Source organism: Papilio machaon, chromosome 4 (assembly GCF_912999745.1).
Source record: "Papilio machaon chromosome 4, ilPapMach1.1, whole genome shotgun sequence".
Lineage (NCBI taxonomy): Eukaryota > Metazoa > Arthropoda > Insecta > Lepidoptera > Papilionidae > Papilio > Papilio machaon.
Genome location: NC_059989.1, coordinates 3,869,613 through 3,892,536, shown reverse-complemented (window position 1 = coordinate 3,892,536; position 22,924 = coordinate 3,869,613). Strand labels below are relative to the sequence as shown.

Genomic DNA, 22,924 nt, shown 5'->3' with positions numbered 1-22,924 from the left:
AAGTTTTGTTAATAGGAGATTTCTTTATTGACCTACAGCAACGACGTGTGTCACCTGCGGTAGGCATTCTTAAAAAAATGGTTAGGTAATAGGTTAGTTATATATTCCAGTTAGTCGGAACACAGACTAATTTTGACTTAATAACATTAAGAGGTTTCAAAAAACCAAGTATGTATGTATCATAGCTAGAAAGAGTGTAAATGTATAATACAGTTTACCCCAAGTTATTTAGGGATATAATCAGTTAACAGCCATTGTGTTAGGCTTCGAAGAAATTTCCGGGACACCACGTGGAGTAGATTGGTGAGAAGGGCTGAGGCCGGAGCCACATTATTGACCCGGAGGATCGAGGCACTAGGCCTCCGAGTGGCCCTCAGCAAAACCGAGGCCCTCTGTTTTAAAGGGCCTCGGTGGAGGGTTCCTGCGGGGGCCACCCTCCGGGTCAACGGAGAGGAAGTCAAGGCCCGGATAAAATATTTGGGTCTTGTCCTCGACGGGGGTTGGCGCTTCGGTGACCACTTCCGAGCGCTGACCCCCCGGCTTGTGGGCGCGGCCTCAGCCTTGGCGAGGCTCCTCCCTAACCTCAGCGGTCCGGGTGTACATGCGAGGATGCTGTACACCACGGTCGTCAAAAGTATGGCCCTGTACGGTGCACCGATATGGGCTCGCGCCCTCAATGCACCGAACAGGGCCCTCCTCCGCAGGCCGCAACGCATTGTTGCGGCGCGTGCGTGCCGGGCCTACCGAACGGTAGGCCACGCGGCGGCCTGCGTTTTGGCCGGCACCCCTCCGTGGGAAATCGAGGCGGGAGTGCTGGCTGAAGCCTACTGGGCGCGGGCCACACAAAGAGCCCGGGGCGAAGCCCCGGCCCCAGAGGAGATCTCCCGCGCCCGGGAGGCGAGGAGAATGACGACCGTGGAGCTGTGGGCGAGAGGCCTAGCGCACGCCAAATACGGCGTGCGCACTATAGAGGCCATACGCCCACTGCTCCCGGAATGGTGTGGGAGGAGCCACGGCTCCCTCACCTTCCGACTGACACAGGTGCTGTCCGGACATGGTTGTTTTGGACGGTACCTGTGTCGGATCGGAAGGGAGGAGAGGATGCGCTGCCACGGGTGCGGCGCCGACGAGGACACGGCGCAGCACACACTCGAAGTGTGCTGCGCCTGGAGAGAAGAGCGCCGCACCCTAGTGGCGGCGATTGGCGGCGACCTCTCACTTCCCGGCGTTGTACGCGCCATGTTGGGAAGTGAGAGGTCTTGGAACGCGGTCTCCTCCTTCTGCGAAACAGTCATGTCGCAGAAGGAGGAGAGGGAGCGGGAGCGCGAAGGGGATCCCCTAGCGCCCCCGCTCCGGCAGAGAAGAGTGGGGAGAAGGAGGCGGCAATTCGCTGCTGCCCTTCTCCCCACGACTTAAACTTTGAGGGCCGTAGAGGCCAAACGCAGGCGGGGTCACGGAAGTAAGCTAACGCGTTCCCGTGGCCCCGCCGTAACGCGTGAGAGGGCAGTCTGGTTTTAGTGGGTATTCCGGTCGCCTTCTGCGGCCGGCGAGTCCCACACTCCCCTACGCCATTGCACAGCCCGGCGTAGGGGGTGCGTAAATGCATTTCCAGACTATAAAAAAAAAAAAAAAAAAAAGGCTTCGAAGAAATTATCAATAGCAAAATAACTAATGCCAATTTTTTTTAAGATATGATATTGAATCGAATCAATCAGATTATACCTAAGGCCGGCACTTATTACATGTAAATTAAGATGACATTCGATTATAAGTTTTGTAATATTCTTGTTTGTGAAAATGAAATAATTTATTTTTAAGATTATAAACTGGAGTCCGATTTTGATAAGATCATCGTGTCATTTGTCGTTTTCGGTGAAAGAGAAAATAGGTACTATTAGAATACTTATTTTTTACAAACATTTTTTAACTGCATGCGGTTGTTAAGCATTTTGCTTAGTGATGATAGGTCTAAAGGTTCAGGAAATGAAGTTAATCGATATGTCCTGGCTACATAAGTTGATTTATCCATGAAAATGTCCGGAAAAAAAATTAAACTAGTTAATAAATAAAAGTTTAGAAGTATAGCCAGACCAGAAAAGTAAAAATCCTCGCCATATTGCAGAAGAATATGTAACTATTTTTTTCACACTAGCTACGACATTTATATTCTTGGCTAGGTTATAAAAAACTCCTTATTTTAATAACAGGAGGAAAAACTCCTTTTTTATAGTCGCTTAAAAATAAGTTTCACATAATATTGTTAGTAAACAATGGAACTTCAAAAACTTATCCACCTTAAAATTAAATAAATACAAATATTGTACTTTAACTAATTGTTAAGTAATTTACAATAAATTAAAGTTATACTTACTTACTTATACTTTTGAACCCATGACCGATTTGTCTTTCTGAACGAACTTGATATTTGAAAGTGACAGCTGTCACGAGATTTTACAATTCGAGTTTGACGTTGACAATTGGCAATATTGCTTTTCGATTCCTAATTAAGTTTATTTCACGTTGAAATTAAATTATAGTTATCTGGAATAATAACAATTTTAAGTTTGCCAATAAATTTTCATTGGATAGAAGGATAAGGGTACCAAAAGTGTTATTAACAATAAGGGTTGAGAAGATTTAATAATTTGTGGCCCAGTAATAAAACCACAAAAAGTAAGTGACCATGGCAGGTTTGGTAAAATGTTTTTAATGACTGTCCATTGTAATCGATAAAACTGATTGAATATTAATTATTTTTCAGATGCAGTTAACTTCAGATCCCAGACGTGCTGACCGTGAACGCCGTTTTAAGCCTCCACCGCCCAATTCGGCTCCGGCTGAAGACCTGACTACGGATTACATGAATATTCTTGGTATGTATTATTGATGTAAAAAAAATTTCTCACTATTTGCCAATGGTACTGGAGAGGGCTACAGGATTTCAAAAGCAACAAATGAACCCACATTGATATTCCGCTGGCAAACTCTCCCTGTGCCTTCATAATACCTTATTCCCATTTCCCTTACATCACCATAAATTATTAATATGAAGAATAGAGATAATTGTAATCCTCTTTTTTACAGGAATGGTATTCTCAATGTGTGGCTTAATGATGAGACTTAAATGGTGTGCCTGGACAGCTGTCTTCTGTTCTAGTATCAGTTTTGCTAATTCAAGGGTTTCTGATGATACAAAGCAGGTATAAAAGTATTTTGTTAATAAAAGAAATATTTTTGTGTATTAAATTTTATTTTGTATATGTTAAAATATGGAAACATTATGAATAACACCATCACCTATGAAGCTTTGGCACATTTATCTCTAATTTAGACTAGCAGGTCTAGACAATGTAACTTGATTATCACTATCTCTAGTAGAATCCACAAAATGTGTCAAAATGAAAAGGAAAAAGACATGCATGTGATATATCGAAGGTTACTTCCATACATTTTTGACTTTTCAACTTTGCTTATAGAATGTTAGTTTGTCTAGACCCCCTGATATACACTGACTTATACTCTAATTTATAACTACGCAAATAAGTAACCTTGTCACTAACTTATATAGAAACGGCTAAAACACTCACATATATATATCTCACGAAAGTTTGAATAATTTAAGTAACCTTGTAACGGAAGTTTCTTCTTTGACACAATTTTAATGTATATAAAAGTATGGAAATTTCGAACTTAGGTAAATAAAACATTGTTAAAGAAAAACAACAATGCAATAAGATTATACAAGCTTATTAGGTTATCTAATAGTAATTGTATTGTTATATAAATTTTCACCAGGTTATTTGTTTGTCACTAAAAAATTTCATTACATTTGGTTAATTAACACATTTCACTGTAAATGTTCCATAATATGCATTGAATTTCTTTTTTCTTTTTCATTTTTCAGATAGTAAGTTCATTCATGCTTTCGATCTCTGCAGTGGTGATGTCATACTTACAAAATCCTGCACCAATGTCTCCGCCTTGGACTGCGTTAACCACTTAGCTTCATTTTTTTTATTAAAACATTGTCATTGTTAATATAATAGCAATAAATATATTTACACTATGTACAAAAGCTTTTAATTGAACTGTTTCAATTCAGAAATTGTAATTTATAGATGGAATCACGTCTACAATTTATCTCAACCTTGATTCTCCCCACCTATAAAGTATTGCAAATTACAATATTAGGGGGGTGTTTGATGATTCATAGAAATCAATATGAAATTTTAAAAAGATTTTGCTCTATCATCATCGTTATCATCCCTTTAGCATGAAATTTTGTAAATATTTTTATGGACTAGAATATTCTTTGATATGACTATCAATTATTTTTGAATTGTCTCATATTGTGTCAATTAGATTGAGCCACAACGAAATCATATACATAATTTTCTCTGCACATATCTCTTTATGGTTTATAATTAAAACTGTGATGCCGGTTTGTGATGATTATACATATGAACACGAAGACATGATGGATTTTTCATGTGTTTGTGACATTTATGGCACACTAAATTTCCCTCTGATGTATCATGCTTGTCTTGAATGTGAACCTTCAGGTTGTAGCTATTGGCGAAGGATCGATGACAATGTACGCATTTAAAACTGGTTGTCGTGTTAGTTTTTCTATTCGATCCGGCATTTTTAGCAGTTTCTGGTCTGTTATTACAAACGGTTCCAACCGTAGGTCCAATAGATTTGCTCTCTTTACCACTTTCATTAGGTACCTCACCGTCGCTATCTTGGCGGGCTTTTTTCACGTCGCTACAAATGTCGTTATTTGAAGTACTGTCAAAGGAACGCTTTAGTGAATCTGTCTCAGAAGCATTTTGTATTGATTCGCCCACGGAATCTTTAGAAGAATCGGTAGTTTTTGTTGTGTCCTTTATTTTAGAATAACATTCAGACTCGAGGTCAAGGGGCTGGTTCGGCTCCTTCGTTGCTTGTTGGTCATTGGATTCAGCAGCCGCCGTTTCATTCTTCTCTCTGACTGAAGCTAGCCCTTTGATCTGAAGAAATTCTGCCGTTTCTAGAAACGGATTAAGTTCCTCTTCCGTGACATGAACCTCTCCATGATAAATGTATTGTAGAAGTTTATAAAGTTCTTCGTGTTCTACTTCTTTTAGGACTACAATTGGATGTTCACAAGGATTCTTTATAAACAGATCTTTGAAAAAAGGACTACAGATTGACAAAATAAGCTTGTGAGCACGAAAGTTTTTTCCACCCGCCGTCAGCGTCACATCCACTAACTCTTCCGCTTTAAGAAAAGATTCAAGAGACTGATATAAGTTTGTATGGAAATCAATCCAACGCAAAGAATATTTCTTTGTCATCGTGGGAAAACAATTATTATATATGTTACAGAGTTGAACTTAAGTATTTCTACTAATACATGGAAAGGTTTTTGTTTGCGGCAAGTTCCACAAATTAATCTGTTTTACGTTGCCTTGTGCTTTTTTCTCGTTAGATGGAGATACCTACTAGATAATAAATTATGATTATGGCATTTTTATAATTAAAATACAAATAGAACGGTTATTAAATTAATAAAACGTTTAGGTATTCTAATTGGCGCGTCTTATCGCGCGTATGTTAAAATTGATAACACATATTTTATAACTTCCACTTAAAATTTCGACAATCGTCGAAGGATGAGATTGCTGCATGATATAATACTAATAACTCTTAAAAATCAATAAATGTAAATGGGGTGGGGGTAGGTAAAAAGATGGAGGATCTTGCCGTGGTTTCGCTTCAGGACCAGAGACAAATTTATAGTAAGTACTAACTGAAGGCCTAGTGACCTAGCCTAGACTATGGATTGGAAAAACCCTAATTTATTGCGATATGTAATATCACGAGTTCTAAATAAGCAAAAGTAAGATAAAATATAGCAAGTTTTTATGCTGACTTACTTACTTACTCCGCTGACGCAGCGACCCAAAGTGGGTCTTGGCCTCCGATTGATCCGGTTTTATGATGATTAACACATTTAAAATATAAACTACCTTCATTTGAATCTTTTTGTGCGTAATCTTTCATATTCATCCCCTTTTTTTCCTTGTAAAAGACATATGTAATTCGAGTTTTCTAAAGATTACAGAAATAAAAGCAATAAGTACAAAATATGGGAGATATTTTTTTGGACGAAAATAAGGAACCAATATAATATTCCAAACGAGTGTCACGTTGACTAAATAATAGTTATACTCATAATTTTGTAATTTTACATTAACACCGACTAACCCATATAGCTCTAATATCCAGGTAGTAACTTACTAAACAATTACACAAAATATTGAAGGAATTTAATATCGTTTAGCAAATGAGCAAAATAATTATAATGAATACTGCAAATATAAAATTCAAAGGCATTTACACTTAATTGTTTTAAATCTATCTATCGTGATTGGAAAAAAATATTTTCAAAGAAACTTGATACATTTTAAGGAAATTCAATAATGGCAGCACTAATTTCCAATTTTTTAGCGTTTAGCGGCGTTTGACATGACAATTGACAAGAATCCAACATTCTCATGCCACAACATGTTAAAAGTTTTTAATTAATTTTAAGTCTGTGAATATTGATGTTTTAGATTTAATTATAAGATTGACTTTTAAAGTTTCTAGTGAGTACTGCTACATTATTTTTGGCTATTTCGCAAGGTAACTGTATACTTGTAGGTTACATTTACTGTACTATTATATTCTATTTTAAAATAAGATAATCCACGTGTTTAAAGATTTAATTTAAGTTTACATGTAATACAACAAACTGTTTAAAAACATGTCAAACGAGACAATTTATTATTTTTTGTGAATATATATTGGTTTACTCAGGTTCCTAATTTGATTTGTTTTGTTCATATCCCTGTATATTTTCGCAGTATTTAGCTAGAATTGTTACTTAGTAATTATTTTTTCGCAGAATGGCTCCTAAAAAGGTAGAAGAACCGGAAAAGAAGCCACTCATTGGACGAGTGGGCACAAATTTAAAAGTTGGTATAGTTGGTGTACCAAATGTTGGAAAGTCTACATTCTTCAATGTACTTACCAAAAGTCAAGCAGCCGCAGAAAACTTTCCTTTCTGCACAATTGATCCTAATGAAAATAAGTATTAATTTCTATTATTATTTTATATTTTATTTAATGTAGGTATGTATTTATACTGTTTCATTTTTTTTTATGATTCAAAAATTAAAACATTTTACTTTTTAAGTCTGATATATTCATTATAAACATGTTACAATATTATGTTATGCTAATACATATAAAACAATATGTGTGTAAAATATGGAAGCAATTGTAGTATACTTTGAAATCTTAGTTTAAATCTTAGGTAAAACTACAGAAGCAAATTATGACAAATATTCATCAAATTAATTTTAAACAATAGGAAATTCTCTCCTGCACACTGATTTGAAGTTTTTTTTGGGGTCGTAATATATTTTGAAAAAAATAAAGTAAAACTGTTTAATACTTTTCTTAGTAACAGGTATTTTCGAATTTACGATTTTATAACAATCACATTTTATAATAGAAAATGATCTAATTTAAATTCTACATAACACATTTTTGCTTTACAGACATTTTATTTTTCAATCTTATTAAAATATTTCAACTCTAACCTAAGCTATGCAGTTTTTACGATTTTTATTTTTTTCTTCAAAATAAACTATGACTTCCAAAATAAAAACCTCGAAACAATGTAAGTGAGACCATTTCCTGTTGTTTAAGACCCATTTTATTATATTTCGGCATGATTCGCTTTTGTAAAGTATTGCAAAATCTTAGACTAAAATTATTTCATTTATAATAATTGTCTACAATAATTAATGTATTGGCTGATCATTAAAATAGAACACATATATATAAAACCTATTTGCACATATTTTATAGATGCTTGTCATTTTGATTGACAGCTGATGTTTTAATGAATTTTAAATAATTCATTGGATTTTATTATGGATACAGTGAAAACTGATAATTATAATCCAAAGTTGAAAATAGTTGACAAAAATGGTATTAAAAATGTTGCTCCAGATAGGAATGTTATTTATTCAGGCAATTTGAATTTCATAAAGAGTACAGTTAAAAAACCTGATTATGACCTACGGCCCCTTGCTGCTGCTATATTGGGTCTAAATAATACTGCTGCTCCTCTACCTGATAATCTAGAATTCTATCATACTTGGACTGATATTGATTCTCAGGAAGCATTTTTAAACTCGAAACCAACATGCTATATTATTCTTGGAAAACCAGGAACCGGAGGTTACTCACTCGGCGAAAGTATGGCGAAAAAACTCAATGTTGTACACATAAGCCCCAAAAATGTTTTAGTTGACGAAATGGAACAAAAAAGTATAACTGGAAAGTGTATCGATTTTAATCTACGCCATAACAATATTTGTAAATATGACACTATTATAACTATAATGAAAAAGAAAATACAATCCCCTGCAGTACAACATCGAGGTTATGTCATCTCGGGTGTCCCATTAGTAACTTCAAGCAAAAATATAGAATATTTTACTAAGAACTTACATGATGAAGAATCTGTTTTGATTGCAGAAGAAGTAGTAGATGGTATTATTGAAACTGTCTTTAAAAAGAGAAGAAAAGGTAGAAAACATGACACTGAAGCTGTAAATTCTTCTCAGAGTAGTGCAAACATGTTGGAAATTGAGAGTGAGATTGAAGAAGAAGAAGAAGATGAACAAGAACCAGATGCTGATATGGAGGAAGAAGTAATACAAATAGTAGCATTGCCAAAGTTTATTTTAGAACCTTCTTCTGGGGTCATAATATCTAACAAATCTTCATTAAGTTCTAAGCAATCGGTAATGCTCAAACAGTGCCAAGAACTGTTTGACTTTCAAGCTAATCCACTGATAATAATTTTTATTACGTGCCCAGACCCAGATGCTATTACGAAAAAGAATCGAAAATTTTTCAATTATTTAACTTCTTCAAGTCCCATGTATCCATTCATTTCAAGAAATGAATCAGATATTAGATGGCCTACTAAATATGTTGTCAATGAGAATGTATTAAATCCTATAGATACCAGTGTTTTAAATAGGAAATATTACTGTCGGTTACCCATTAATTTTACTTCAAATGCAACAAATCAAATGTGTAACTATCAATCCCATGTAACACCTTATTTGGAGAAGAAAATAAAAGACTTTCAATCCAAATTTGTTATTAAACTGGATGGCCGTAATTCAATTTATGAAATGACAAACCTTTTATTTGATAAACTTTTACTTTTGCCTGTGAAGCCAGTTTTAATACCAGAACCTTTGTATCTTGAAGAACCTTCTGATGACATAGAAAGTTTTTGGAAGCTAGCTGAAGAAATGAATGTCATCAAATTCGGCGCAAAAAGATTCAGCCGGTATGCATCACCATGGTATAACAGATGTCCCGTGGAACTGAAAAAAAGGCATGCAGTGCAAGGACTTTCAAGATTTGCTGTTGCGTTTTTCAACCGCATTTATCTCTTGTCGTCATTGGATAATATGGTGGCGTTTTGTAGAAATCCGCGATCCTTTTTAAAGCTGCAATATCTAGAACCGACTTGCAGAGTAATAGTTACGGGAACAAAATTATCAGGCAAAAGTATGGTTGCTCAATGCTTATCATGGCTGTTCAATGCTCCAGTTATATGTTACACGTCATTTGTTAATGACCTTAAGCAAAGAAAATTTTATGATTTCACAAATTCGATATGGTCTGTAATAGAAGAAAAAGTAGAACGACACAGAATAACCGAGTGGGAAACCAAAGAGCAGAATAAAATGACTAATTTAAATTTATGGTATACTTCATGCGTTGAGAAATTAAAGAATTATATACGTTTACAAAGAGAATATCTGAGTATCAAAGACGAAGTACTTGACAGCAGCGCGTCCGCAAAACGCAAAGGTCTTTTCAATAGAGTTCAAAAACTCCGAGTTGATCTTCAGTTCTTTCCGTTTTTGGATGATGTAGAAATATGTGAACAGGTTCTTGACGGTCACAGTTTGCTTCAGTACGCACCACCCGAGTTAACTGAGGTAATACCAAATCCAGCAGTGCCCGTTCTCGGCGATGACGATGTTATGGAAGCTATATATGCATATATTTCAGAAAACAACAGACAAACTGATGTAGAACCGAACAGCTCAGAAATAATGCAAGAGCTGACAGCAAAATTAGCAAACCTAGATATTCAAACACAGACAGAATCAAATGGTGAGCACGAATACGGCAAGTACATAATCGATGGATTTCCGTCAGATGCGGAATACTGGGATTTCCTTTTAGGATCGTCTTTAGCTCCTGATTATACTGTAGCAATAATTGAGGATAGAGAAATGGATGAAGACATCGAAAGGAAATATATTAATTTGACAATAAGTACAAAAAATCATGAAACACGCTTTCGTTTAGCCAATGATCCGCTTGTTAAAATTAAATTAGAATCTAAATATACTTCGACACCTGAACCTGTTACACTAGAATTTTTTATAAATGATATTATTTATAGTATTATTCAATCGATCTTTGTTAACAAAAATGAAATAATTAACACCCTAAACGAATCCATAAATAAATTTCGTGAAGATTGGGAGAGTTTAAAAGGTAGTATAACAAATATGGACAAGGCGTGTATTGAAGTTCAAATTGAAAATAAATCAGATATCCAGATAGTGGAAGAAGTATTGGTAAAAATACGCAACAGCTATTGCCCAGAAGGAAATACAGAAGTTGATGAAACGTTTGAAAACCAGGGTAGTGAAGAAAGTACGTCCAATGATTCGCTTATTCATAATGACTCTCGTTTCTTGTGTGAAACCAATGTTTATTGCCCTATAGCTTATTACGATTGTAGTGTTTTATGGGAGGGTAGACCAGAATTTACATTAAAATATGACAATAAATTGCATTATTTTAGCAAAGAAGAATTTTTAAATCGATTTCAATATGATATAACAAAATATCAATCTTATAACGACCCTTTCAAAAAGTTATCACCAATGAGAATATGTATAATGGGTCCGATTGGTAGTGGAAAGACATCGGCGGCAAAATTAATTGCTAAAGAGTATGGCCTAATATACATTGATTTCGTTGAATTCATAAATAATTATTTAATACCCCGTCACTATAAAAGAGTCGGTCGACAGTACGAAAATAGTTTTACTGATACTCCAATTGACGAAGAAATGGTGACGGAATTAAATATGAACGAGGATAATGTAAACTTAGAAGCGGAGATATTATCAAATGAAATCGAATTAAGACGTATGGTTTACAATTACTTGGAAAAGGGTACGGCAATAATACCAATATTGATGCAAAAGTTAATGAAGAAGCTATGGTTCCAGCCGCCATTTTCAACAACTGGTTTTGTGTTAGATGGTTTTCCAAAACTTCAAAACGATGTAGAAGATATGATTGAATGCTTCTGCATACCTGATTTAATAATCGAGTTAGAATGTAATTCTGAAATATCGTCACAAAGGTTATCACCAAAATTATTTGACATATGGAAGATACAATTAAGTGAAGCTAAGCAAAAAGCGCGTGTTAAATTTGATATCGAAAAGCGCCTGTGGAAAAACTTTATAACCAAGCATGTGGTCGTTAAACTTATTATTGATACTATTATAGACGCCATTGCGATAGAAGCACTTGATCAGTCAAAAAATCTTTCTATCCAGAGTACGATTATCGAAGCACATCCTTCGGGTATGTCGAATGTTGATACTAATTTATTTCAGACTTACAACAAATTGATCTCAGAATATCCAGAACCTGTGGATCAAAGCACATGGGAAAAACCGAGCGAAGTTCGGGAAAAAATTGCTTACAGAATTGAAAGTACCTATGAGATAGAAGATGAAAATATACAAACTTTGAAAGAAACATTAATGGAACAAAATATTAAATTAACCACCATAAATGGAACAAAGTCGTTAACTAAAGTTGGAAGAATGTTGCTATCGAAAGTTGCGAATCTACGAAATAAACGTGAAATGTGTTTCGAGCAATCATTTGTGATTGACCTTGATGTAGCCGAAATGTTGTTATTAGAAGGATTTTTTTTCTTGAGCAAATTTTATCGCATGTGTCCCGTCTATATATATGATAATCCGGACGCAATATTCAATCCGTACAGCATCAGTAAAAGTAAAAATAAAATTGTTCCCGTTATTCATCGATCACACATTTATTTTATCTGCAATGAAGTTAACTTAAAGAAATTTAGAGAAAACCCTTTAAAATATATTGTAAATGATAGCATAAAACATTTTGTTGAATATCCATTGAGAATTGCAGTTATAGGTCCACCAAAATCAGGAAAAAGTGAATTGACAGCAAAGATTGCAAAGAAATATGGTTTGTTGTGTGTATCTAAAGGAATCGCTCTTAGACATATTGTGAATGATTTGTCATGGACGGAATTAGCATTGAAAACTTTATCGAAACTAGATAAGGGGGAAAGTGTGAGCAATTACGTTGTCATGCAGGCCGTTCAAACTCTTATCAATAGCCACTGCAGTTCTTCGCGTGGATTTGTTTTGGATGGGTTGCCAAGTTCACCTTTTGAAGCTTTGGAACTTCAAAAATTAGGCCTGTTTCCCTTAATTATTTTTGAGCTTCGAGGCGTTTCACGTATCGTGATAAAAAATTCACAGAAAGAAATTTATCCGAACATAATTAAAACAAAGCCTCCATATTCACGTAATTTTATTAGTCATAGAGTATCGAAATATAGTAAAAAATGTAATAGAATTTCAGAATTTATAAACAACGACACTCAAAATTTGTTTACTCTCAATGCAGAGGAATCACGATGGAAATGTTTCTATAAAGCAGACAAAAAGATTTGTGAAATAATTCCACAAATCCATTATTACTTAACGAACTACAAAACGACTGCAGTACCGATGTCAGTGATGTGTATCTCAGATAACGATTTTCAACTCAAAATGTCTAATTACAAGAACTTCTGTCCCGTTTGTCTTTCTGACGATATAATAAAGCACAGCGGGTATCCAGTCGATAAAAAGGGTATTGTACAATACAAAGAACATCTTTACTGGATATGTAAAGAGCACCTTAATTTTGTATTAAAGAATCCAGTTACACTTTTGAAGCAAAATGTAAACATACCCGAAATACCTACGCTTGTTAAAACGATCAACCCATTTAATCTTTATGAGGATGGCATATGTATAGTGACATATGCTGAAAATTTACCGGCGCAAAGAATCGAAAAGGGGAAGGAGGAATATGCTGCAGTATATAAGGAAATAACATATTTGTTTTGCAGTTCAATCTGTCTGCGTAAATTTTTAGCAACTCCAAAAATGTATTATGACATAACGGTGTTCAAGGAGCGTAAAGTTTTTCCAACTATTTCCTTAAAGAGCCTTCCCCATTTAGGGTACCTCGAGCAAACGGTTGGTAACCTTATTACTGAGGCTTGTTGTTCCGTTAATGTTGCGCGGCCCAAGTATCCGGGATTAACGGCCCAAATTTCTGGTCTCTTGTACGTAGCTTTTTATCTCAAGATTCATAATCCTCTTACTGACGTTTCTTACATACCATTGTATAAAAAATCCCTTAAAACTTTTGAAAGTAGATGTCAACTCATGACCAGCGTAGGGCTACGTTTAAGGTCTATTGATAATCCCTTCGCACAATATCCGAAGTGTTGTAAGGGTAAGGTTATACATGAAATACAAGATGTAACGGAACCCAAACCCATTATAACGGATTCGGGCACTGTTATAAAACCTTCTAGTATTAAACAGGAATCAATAACATCTTTTACTTGTTTATGTGACTCTGATTAAATTTATTATAGCGTTTATGTATTTGCCTTGGATTATTTTTTCAATAAAATTAATATCCTACTAGTGTCTTTCATTCCGTTATTAAGTTATTGTTAGTACCTATTTACATAATAGTGACAATTGCTTTAGAGCGATAAGACCGCTACGGTTTATTGTATAACATCTTTGTTAATATTTACCTATTTATATTATATACCTAGATTTTTAACGACATCACTAATCTGCCCCCTAAAAAAAGTGCATTTGCTCCGAAGCGATTCCATAACGAAGTTCAAAAACATACAGACCCGACACTAACTGCCGATAAGTCACGTGATTAAATTGATTTGTTATAGAATAGCTTCGGAGTGAATGCACTTTGTCTAGGGGTGATATTCTCCATGAATGTGGAAGTACCTCCTTGTCATGTCTTCTAACAAAAATATTATAATTGATGTCTAACTTAGCATTTTGTTTCAGCACGTAGGGTACCGGTACCCGACGAGAGGTTCGACTATTTATGTGAATATCATAAACCAGTCAGGTAAATTTTTTTAGCCAACTTCAAAAAGAATGAAGTTATTTTCTTTACAGATTTTGTCTTGGTCTAATAAAAAAATGTTCCTTTTATTATTACAGCAAGGTTCCGGCGTTCCTGAACGTGGTAGACATCGCGGGGCTGGTGCGAGGTGCAGCGGAAGGACAGGGCCTTGGCAACGCCTTCTTGTCGCACATCAAAGCTTGTGACGCGATTTTTAATCTTTGTCGTAAGTTTTTATTCAATTACTACAGTAATTCTAAACAAATGGATTGATTTTGAAGTCCGGCAGTGGATAGTCAGTAGTAAGATATATGTTCTCCGTGGCTGATGATTCTGAATTTGGCAATATGTGTGTAGTTAATAATGTAATTAGGTGCATTTGACGACGAGGACGTGATCCACGTGGACGGCGAGGTGAACCCGGTGCGGGACTTGGAGACGATCGGCGAAGAGTTGCGGCTGAAGGACGAGGAGCAGCTCATGCAGAACATCGAGAAGCTCGAGCGCGTCGTCAACCGCGGCGGAGACAAGAAGCTCAAGCCTGAATATGTAATGTATTCTTACTTTGGAATCCAGTAGACGGAAATCATTTATACACATGTTCTATAACTATCTAAAGCTTTTAGTAAAAATTTGATGTTATTTCAAATGTTAATATGACTGATTTTATTCTTCAATATTCCAGGACGCGCTTATGAAGATCAAATCAATTTTAGTCGACGAGAAAAAACACATTCGCTTTGGTGACTGGAGCGCTGCCGATGTAAGTATATAATACAACATGCTATAAATTTGATTATAATTGTTTTTTTATTATTCCTATTCAAATGTATCTGTGACTTTGTTTTTTTTTTTTCAGATAGAGGTACTTAACCGATATCTGTTCCTGACGTCGAAGCCAGCTCTTTACCTCGTCAACCTTTCCGAAAAGGACTACATCCGCAAAAAGAATAAATGGTTTGTATCTATTTTGACGTGAGTTACTTACTACTTGCGAAACGTCCACGTCCACAATATTCCCTTCCCACTCTTTTATTATAAAGATAGGAAGGAGAAGTGCATTTGACGATGGAGTGGATGCATAAGAAGGAAAAATATTCTCATTTTGCGCGTCCCCTCCTCCGTCGATTAAAGGTAGGCAATGTAACTGTAATTGCGGACGTCTATGGACAGCGGTCGCTTCCTCGTTTGCCGCCTTATAATATATAAAAAATTAAAGTTTATTTGAGGATATCCTTATTCGATTACTATTTCTACAGTTATGTTGTGTTAGTAATTTTCCTATAGATATGTGTAATTATAAAATGTTTCATGTCAAAGGTTACCAAAGCTGAAGGAATGGATTGACAAGAACGATCCCGGAGCGCCTCTCATCCCGTTCTCGGGCGCGCTGGAGACCAAGCTCATGGACATGGAGCCGAATGACAGGCAGGCCTTCTTGAAGGAACAGAATATTACCAGGTCACTTTACTACTCATTATTAATATAGATCTAGCTTAAAAAATATCACATTTTGTTAAATACACCGTACTTTAACTGTTTATTTATATTTTAGTGGGTTTCTATTGTCAAGTTATCTGTTTCCTCAAGAAATATATTTTCTAGCTAGTGTCTCGGTAGTGGAAGCCAACGCTTACAATATTAAAATCTGATTATTTTAAAAAGTTGGACACTGTGATTGTAATCAAATTTAAATGAAAAATTAATCAGTTGAAGTGCAATATCATCGAACATAGATTTTTATCGGTTTTAACATTTTAAGTTAACTATCATTAACTATGGTTAACTATAATTAACTATAGTTATATAATTAATAATTGGTTGTAATATAACGTGATGTGTTTCAGTGCACTGGATAAGATCATAGTGCAGGGATACAAGGCTCTGCAGTTGGAGTACTTCTTCACGGCCGGCGCTGATGAGGTCAAAGCTTGGACGATACAGGTCTCACATATTACTTATATTATAGATGGATGGATGTTTTTTAGAAGGTATATCCGAAACGGCTCAAAATAACTTGGCACAGATGTAGAAGAGTCTAGAAGAACACATAGGCTAATTTATGCTTTTTGTATAGCTATTTTCTTTTTTTCTTTTTATTGACATGATGCTGACAAATTAACTTCTCACGTTATTTAATTTTAACGATACTAAGTTATACAATTAATAACAAAATGGATGATCCTGTAAATCTATAGAACTTTATAAATAATAATAATGTTACAAAGACGGTAAGTAAAATTGCTGTATAATATATTTGCAGAAAGGAACGAAAGCGCCGCAAGCCGCCGGCAGAATTCATACAGACTTCGAGAAGGGCTTCATAATGGCGGAGGTGATGCACTTCAAAGATTTCAAGGAAGAAGGCACCGAGGCCGCCTGCAAAGCCGCCGGCAAATATAGACAACAAGGCAAGTCTAACAAATAGCGTAGAAACAAGAAGACTGAATTAAAATAAGGATTGAGAAGAAAAGCAAAAAATATTAATTAAGTACACAATAACAAAAAAACAACCAAATTATAAATATAAAAAAAAAGAAACAATTTAAAAAGTCGATGTTATGTGATGCAAAAAAATCAGAATGTGTTATAGAGCAGCGTCAAAAGAAAACTGAAAAAGCCATAGAGAAGTATGTATTCAATAATATATTCTGTGAGGTTTTAATACAACGCTCAATTCATCTAGAAATAGACGTCTGTCAGTTAAGTCACACGTGAAATGTAATTTTGTCTAATTTGTTCGTTTATTATTTCAGGTCGTAACTACGTAGTTGAGGACGGTGATATAATATTCTTCAAGTTCAACGCGGGCGCGGGACTTAAGGATGCGAAGAAGAAATGACGCGGCAAAGTGCTGCTGTTGTTGCTGCACGCGCTGTACCTCAACCTCGCGCTATACAGCATCGCGCACGTCTAACTGCAGCATCATCATCAGCTAACTGCATACTGTATCATAGTATGACTGCAACATGTACCATAATATGACTGCAGCATGTACCATAATATGACTGCAGTGTGTACCATAATATGACTGCAGTGTGTACCATAATATGACTGCAGTGTGTACCATAATATGACTGCAGCATGTACCATAATATGACTGCAGTGTGTACCATAATATGACTGCAACATGTACCATAATATCACTGCAGTGTGTACCATAGTATGCAGTTAGTATCACAGTCACCATCGCCAGTGTACAGCTTGTTACATCAACAGTGACTATATCACTACGACTAAGATATATAATAAATACAGCTTTGTTAATGTTCACCTTATTTATGTATAATAAACACTTTTTTGTAAATTATAGCTTTGATTTTTTATTTGTCGTATGATTTCAAGTCGAAGATTTATAGGTACTAGGTATGTGTTGCTTTTCGAACTCTCTCGATAACTCTGCTCCTTATTTTTTTAATGGTTTATTCGCAGCAACCACTTAAGACTTATTTTGACATAAAGTTAGACACAAAGAGTATGGCGGCTAGTGTTGCCACTTCACACTAGTGATGTGCCTTAAAAGTATTTTTGACTTGTAAAAGGGTATTTTGAATAAAAAGCTTGAATTTGATGTTGTTAATTAATAACAGCAATAGAAATAAGTTGTCATTCTAATTATATTATTTCAACTAATTCTTCTGTTCGCACTACATTTTCTCGTGTACTGTCTTCCTTTATTTCATCGAATACTTTTTCCAGAATTATTTTTAATTTCCTTAGAAATCTCTTCAAGTTGATGTGAGACAGAGTTTCTTGTTCAGTGACCGGGGCTAACTTTTCTTTGTCTTTTTCCGAATTCTTGAATAATTTGTTTGTTACAAAAGAAGAGACTTTAGTCACCGCTTCTTCCCATTCCTAAAATAAATTTCTAAATTATGGTCACATTAAAAAATTGACGATTTTTTGTTTTTGATTTTTTTTTAGAATTATATATTATTATTTTATGGAAAAAATATATGAACTTACTTGGCAATCATCATGCAATAAATCCAGTGACAGCATTTCTTCAATAAGGACAACTTTTAACGTATCAGTTGAAGTATTTCTTAATATGGAAATGATCAAACGTCCAATAGCAGCAAGAGTGTTGCCAGCTCTATATAATTAGTATTGCCATGTAAATAAATCATAATCTATATTTGTTGCAAGATTAAATTTATTTAAATCCTACTTTAATGTTGAAAAAATTACATAATATTTTCGTATACGTTACCGACGAGCTATAATAAGGTATAGGCAGTTAGTTAACATTATTTACCTGCACACAACATTCCTGTTATGAATAATTTCATGGACAATATTTATTATACGCTGGTGCGTGTCCTTCATAAGAAACTCTAGAGGGTCGCAATCGGCTGGAGGCAAGGAACCGTATTGTACGAGCAACCTTTTTTGAACTGCAGTAAACTGGCGTTGCAAAATATTCAACTCATCCTGGCAAATAAAATATTAATGAAAAAAAACTTTGAACAAAGAACTAAATATTAATTTAGTAACATTAAATCAATATTTAGTTAATTTAATTTAATAACAATAAATGTGGAATGTTTCCGTAAAATTCCACCGATTTTGTTACTTATATTTTTACATTATTTTTATATCAAGGCAAGGTTTTCCTCTTAGCTCTTTTGAGCGTGCGGGGCAAAGCACCGCTGCCCATATTTCGCAATTTCAGCTGCGTTGCCTACATCTTATCGACGGAGGAAGGGACGCATAAAAATAGAATATTTCCCCTTCCTGTGCATTCCCTCCTCCATCAAATCCACTTCCCCTTCCTAAAGGATTAAAATTAGGCATTCCGTACCACACTCATCAGACGAAACGCGGAATTGCTTCCACTTGATTATCTTCTGTGTGATCGTGGCATTGCACCGGCTGAGCCGACCCATTGACCCACAACAGATATTGTTTCTGGCGTCTACCATTGTTAATACATATTACAATATATTGACTATGTCTTTTTTAATAGACAATAAGAGGGATTGCACTGTATTTTATTGTTAAAAGTTTATTAAACTACTGTTCAATAGATACCTGTAATTTCTTCAATTTTATCCTTTCTTTCGCGTGAGTTTCAATACTTTTCAAGAACCTATGTATCATTTGAATGATGAATTCTTTACTAGGCCTTACTGTTATATGCACTCCGATATTTGTTTGAATATAATATTCGTTTAGTTTATTTAAAAGATGATCCAATACAGATGATATCTCGGGATAATCATCCGATTCTATTATATATTCTTGTTCGTTTGCATAAATAGTAACAGTTTTATTTGTCGTTTTATATTTAAATGTTATGTTGTTAACGGGAGCTTCAAAATTACTTAATTCTTCTTTTGTAAAATCTGTATGGATGTAAATTAATAAATATTATTTTTAATCGATTTTAAAAAGGACGAGGTTAAAAAAAAGATGAAATTTTATTTTATTTTCTGGAGTGTTCAATTTACCTAATTTTCTTGAGAACGAGTTAGACTCATTTTAGCTTTACTGCTGTCCATTTTTCGTTAAATTTAATGGGTTTAAAAATAAGTTTACCTGTAAATATATTTGTTAAATCCAAACATGTTTCATTTACATGAACGTTTAATTTAATTTGATTCTCTAAATTCTTTTCTCCTACAGAGCAATAAAGATTCAGAGGTAACATAATACTTCTGTTAAGTATTACTATTTTTCCTGTATGTTCAATTATAGTAAATAATATTTTTATGTTGGTATTTGAAACGTCATAATCGTTTGACATTAAAATGTCAGTTTCTATTATCTGTGTAACATTGACGTCATCAATATATTTACTATTGTCAGAATGTATGAATGGAGAGCTACAAATGTATGTAATCTGTATATTCTGAATTAATTTAGGCTCTTTACAAATTATCGTAATAATTAAAGGGCATTTCATTGATTGTACATTTTTATCGTTCTCAAGTATGTCATCTTCGTTATAATTTTCGATTGGTTTACCAATTGTCGTCTTTATGCTTATAGTCTTTTCTATAAAAGGTAATTCTGAAATGCTTTCTGAAAATAACAAGAAGCAAATTTGTATGAAACATGTATCGAAAATGTGCAGTTTGTCCTATCTTTCAAAAAACAAAGATAATATGTTTTAAACAGAGATTTTAGTCTCAGAAACCTACGGTAAGTTATCATAGTTAAACTTTAACGTGAAAATGTGGAATCAAATCATTTTAATTTACCTTTATCGTCAGAGATAATTAATTTGAGCGCTTCCTCCACCGATTCCAGTTCCCTTTGAACTTCTACTGGACTTACAATTTCATTGACAATGTTAACACTAGGATTTAAATCCGGCTCAGTACCTAAATAATTAACAGATATCTTTCCATCGAGATATAGAGTGACCACGCCACCTGGTAGAGAGTTAATAAAACATCTGGATAATGACACTGCTTTCATCATAAGATCACATGCCCATAGTAATTTAGTTCCCTCGTAGACGTATAGCTTGGAATCGTCTGATGCAACCATTACTAGAAGACGTGCTCCAGGTTCTGGAAAATTGAATATATAAATTTTAATAATAATTCCTAATTAACTATGTAAATACATAAAACATTACGCATGATAAAACAAAGACCAGAAACTTTTTGAAAGTACAGATTGATCATACACCGGTTCGAAAAAACTTTACAAGGCGACCTTTAGCGGTAAACAAAAATGATGTGTTCTTACCATAGTACCAGCCAATTAAATAAGAGTGAAAACATATTGGCGTATAATCAAATCTTATAAGAGCCTTCATCAAGCCGTTATCCTGGAAACAGTAGAGATGTCTTTCGCCCAGCGCAATGATGCTTGAAAAATTACTACTCGTCTGGAAAGGTAGAAATCTAATATATTAAATTCTCGTGTCACAGTTTTCGCCACCGTACTCCTCCGAAACGGCTTGACCGATTCTCATGAAATTTTGTGAGCATATTCAGTAGGTCTGAGAATCGGCCAACATCTATTTTTCATTTTTTTTTAACTGCGCGCGGACGGAGTCGCGGGCGACAGCTAGTATATAATAAACGTCTAACCAAAATGGACTTTGACCTCCGACAATAAAAAAAAATCATTCATTATAAGAAGCTAAAAGAAACGTATTTACCCGAATTACTTGAACAGCGGATATTTCTTCGCCAGCATTGTATGTCCATTGAGGAATATTTGTTTTGTTTTGTCGCAAACTCAACTCGCTTGATTCACGAAGTTGCTGATAACTGAAAATAATATATAAAATCTCATTATTTAATATGTACTATTAGAATAGGATAGGCAAAAGTAGCAATGTAACATTACTTATACCTAGTTTTATAGTTTTTAAAGGATAAAACTGTTCGAAAATCTTCTCATAGTTTACGAAATTTAAAGGTTAATAAAAGAAGTTACTAAAGATGGTTAATTTACAAAGGTGCTCGTTTTAAAATATTTACCTGTAAATTTCCAATGCCCAAGTTGATTTACAAATTACAAACATATCGCTACTCATGACGTAAGCCACTGGCCCGGGTATCAAAATGTCATTGAAAATACACATGAAGAGAAAAGTATCTTGGTCGAAGAAACTCAAAGTACCATCTAGTGATTGTACGCAAATAAGATCTCTAGCTTTAGAACTACCGAAAGGTCCCACAGTCATGTTATATGCTAGTCTCTTGAACGCATGTTTTATAACGGCTGTTATACGGTTCTGTTCACCTGGAAATATATTTCATCCATGAAATATGTCTCAAGAAATGTTTTATTTATTAATTTCACTGCTGGAAAATTTGTATTTTGGTATCCTTTTCATTCTTTACCAAAAAATAGAGATAAATATAGTTCGGTATAGGTGTGTCGGCAGTGGAAATACGGGTTAAGACATTACCTGCGTCTGTTAAGCCTTCTTTTCTATGAAGTTCGTATATTACATAGCTTTGCGGATGTAGTACTATTATTTCACGATCTCCAGATATTCTGAAGCAAAAGAAAAATTATAAAAAAAATCCCGAGTACGATTTTTTTGTTTTATAAAAATAATAATATAAAGTAATACTTGCCCTATAAATTTTCCAGTTTCAATTTGTAGAATAATATCCGATAATTCAATCTCTAGAAGTAAACCATCTTGGTCTAAACTAGGTTTAAACAATTTCAACAATGTGCCTTCGCCTAATAGAATACAATCGCTGTCATTGTGCGAATTGAATTTATCAACTTTCATACAACTGAAGCAATGTTCATTGTTATCCGTATTTTTAGTTGTGTTCGACCACCACTGTTTAACTTTGAATAAAGACATCTTAGCATTAATAAATATTCTCACTAGTTAACTGCATTATGACCAGACTGTTTGCGTATTTAAAACCATGGCAACGATTTGTAAACAAAGTTAAGTTGCGTATAGTAAAAATAACGACAGCGCATCGACAACTGCGACTCTAAGAAAAATAATTACATGTTTGTCGTTTTGTATGCATCTTTCCTACTATATATTCTTGTTTTGTAATAAGAATTAAAGTTTTGGTAGCAATCATCAAAACGATTACTG

General features: G+C 34.6%; 4 protein-coding genes across 6 annotated transcripts; 2 read left to right on the top strand and 2 right to left on the bottom strand.

Moving 5' to 3' along the window:
• The first annotated feature begins 2,467 nt into the window (after window positions 1–2,467).
• LOC106718489 (protein Asterix) lies at window positions 2,468–4,048 on the top strand. The gene is made up of 4 exons (XM_014512579.2): window positions 2,468–2,673; window positions 2,762–2,873; window positions 3,085–3,200; window positions 3,905–4,048. Exons 2-4 carry the CDS (start codon window positions 2,762–2,764, stop codon window positions 4,001–4,003), a joined length of 327 nt encoding a protein of 108 aa, XP_014368065.1. The 5' UTR covers window positions 2,468–2,673; the 3' UTR covers window positions 4,004–4,048.
• Window positions 4,049–4,356: 308 nt separating this feature from the next.
• On the bottom strand, window positions 4,357–5,534 carry LOC123723642 (protein abrupt-like). Its single transcript, XM_045686987.1, has one exon. The coding sequence runs from the start codon at window positions 5,337–5,339 to the stop codon at window positions 4,425–4,427; it is 915 nt and encodes a 304-aa protein (XP_045542943.1). The 5' UTR covers window positions 5,340–5,534; the 3' UTR covers window positions 4,357–4,424.
• A 969-nt stretch (window positions 5,535–6,503) lies between these two features.
• LOC106718511 (obg-like ATPase 1) lies at window positions 6,504–17,672 on the top strand. Of its 3 annotated transcripts, none has more exons than XM_045686814.1 (11): window positions 6,504–6,635; window positions 6,935–7,116; window positions 14,325–14,385; window positions 14,481–14,608; window positions 14,756–14,931; window positions 15,068–15,145; window positions 15,242–15,339; window positions 15,703–15,843; window positions 16,230–16,326; window positions 16,646–16,793; window positions 17,139–17,672. In XM_045686814.1, the coding sequence occupies exons 2-11, from the start codon at window positions 6,936–6,938 to the stop codon at window positions 17,222–17,224; spliced, it is 1,194 nt and encodes a 397-aa protein (XP_045542770.1). In that variant the 5' UTR covers window positions 6,504–6,635; window position 6,935; the 3' UTR covers window positions 17,225–17,672. The 3 variants fall into 3 exon arrangements, with proteins under 3 accessions (XP_045542770.1, XP_045542769.1, XP_045542771.1); XM_045686813.1 differs by having other exon boundaries at window positions 6,504–6,672; XM_045686815.1 differs by having other exon boundaries at window positions 6,504–6,686.
• A 325-nt stretch (window positions 17,673–17,997) lies between these two features.
• LOC106718376 (protein PTHB1) lies at window positions 17,998–22,675 on the bottom strand. The gene is made up of 11 exons (XM_045686979.1): window positions 22,434–22,675; window positions 22,262–22,350; window positions 21,828–22,092; window positions 21,503–21,614; window positions 21,085–21,226; window positions 20,589–20,903; window positions 19,924–20,409; window positions 19,417–19,730; window positions 18,641–18,816; window positions 18,349–18,478; window positions 17,998–18,237 (listed from the first exon to the last, which is right to left on the bottom strand). Exons 1-11 carry the CDS (start codon window positions 22,673–22,675, stop codon window positions 17,998–18,000), a joined length of 2,511 nt encoding a protein of 836 aa, XP_045542935.1.
• Between the last annotated feature and the right edge of the window lie 249 nt (window positions 22,676–22,924).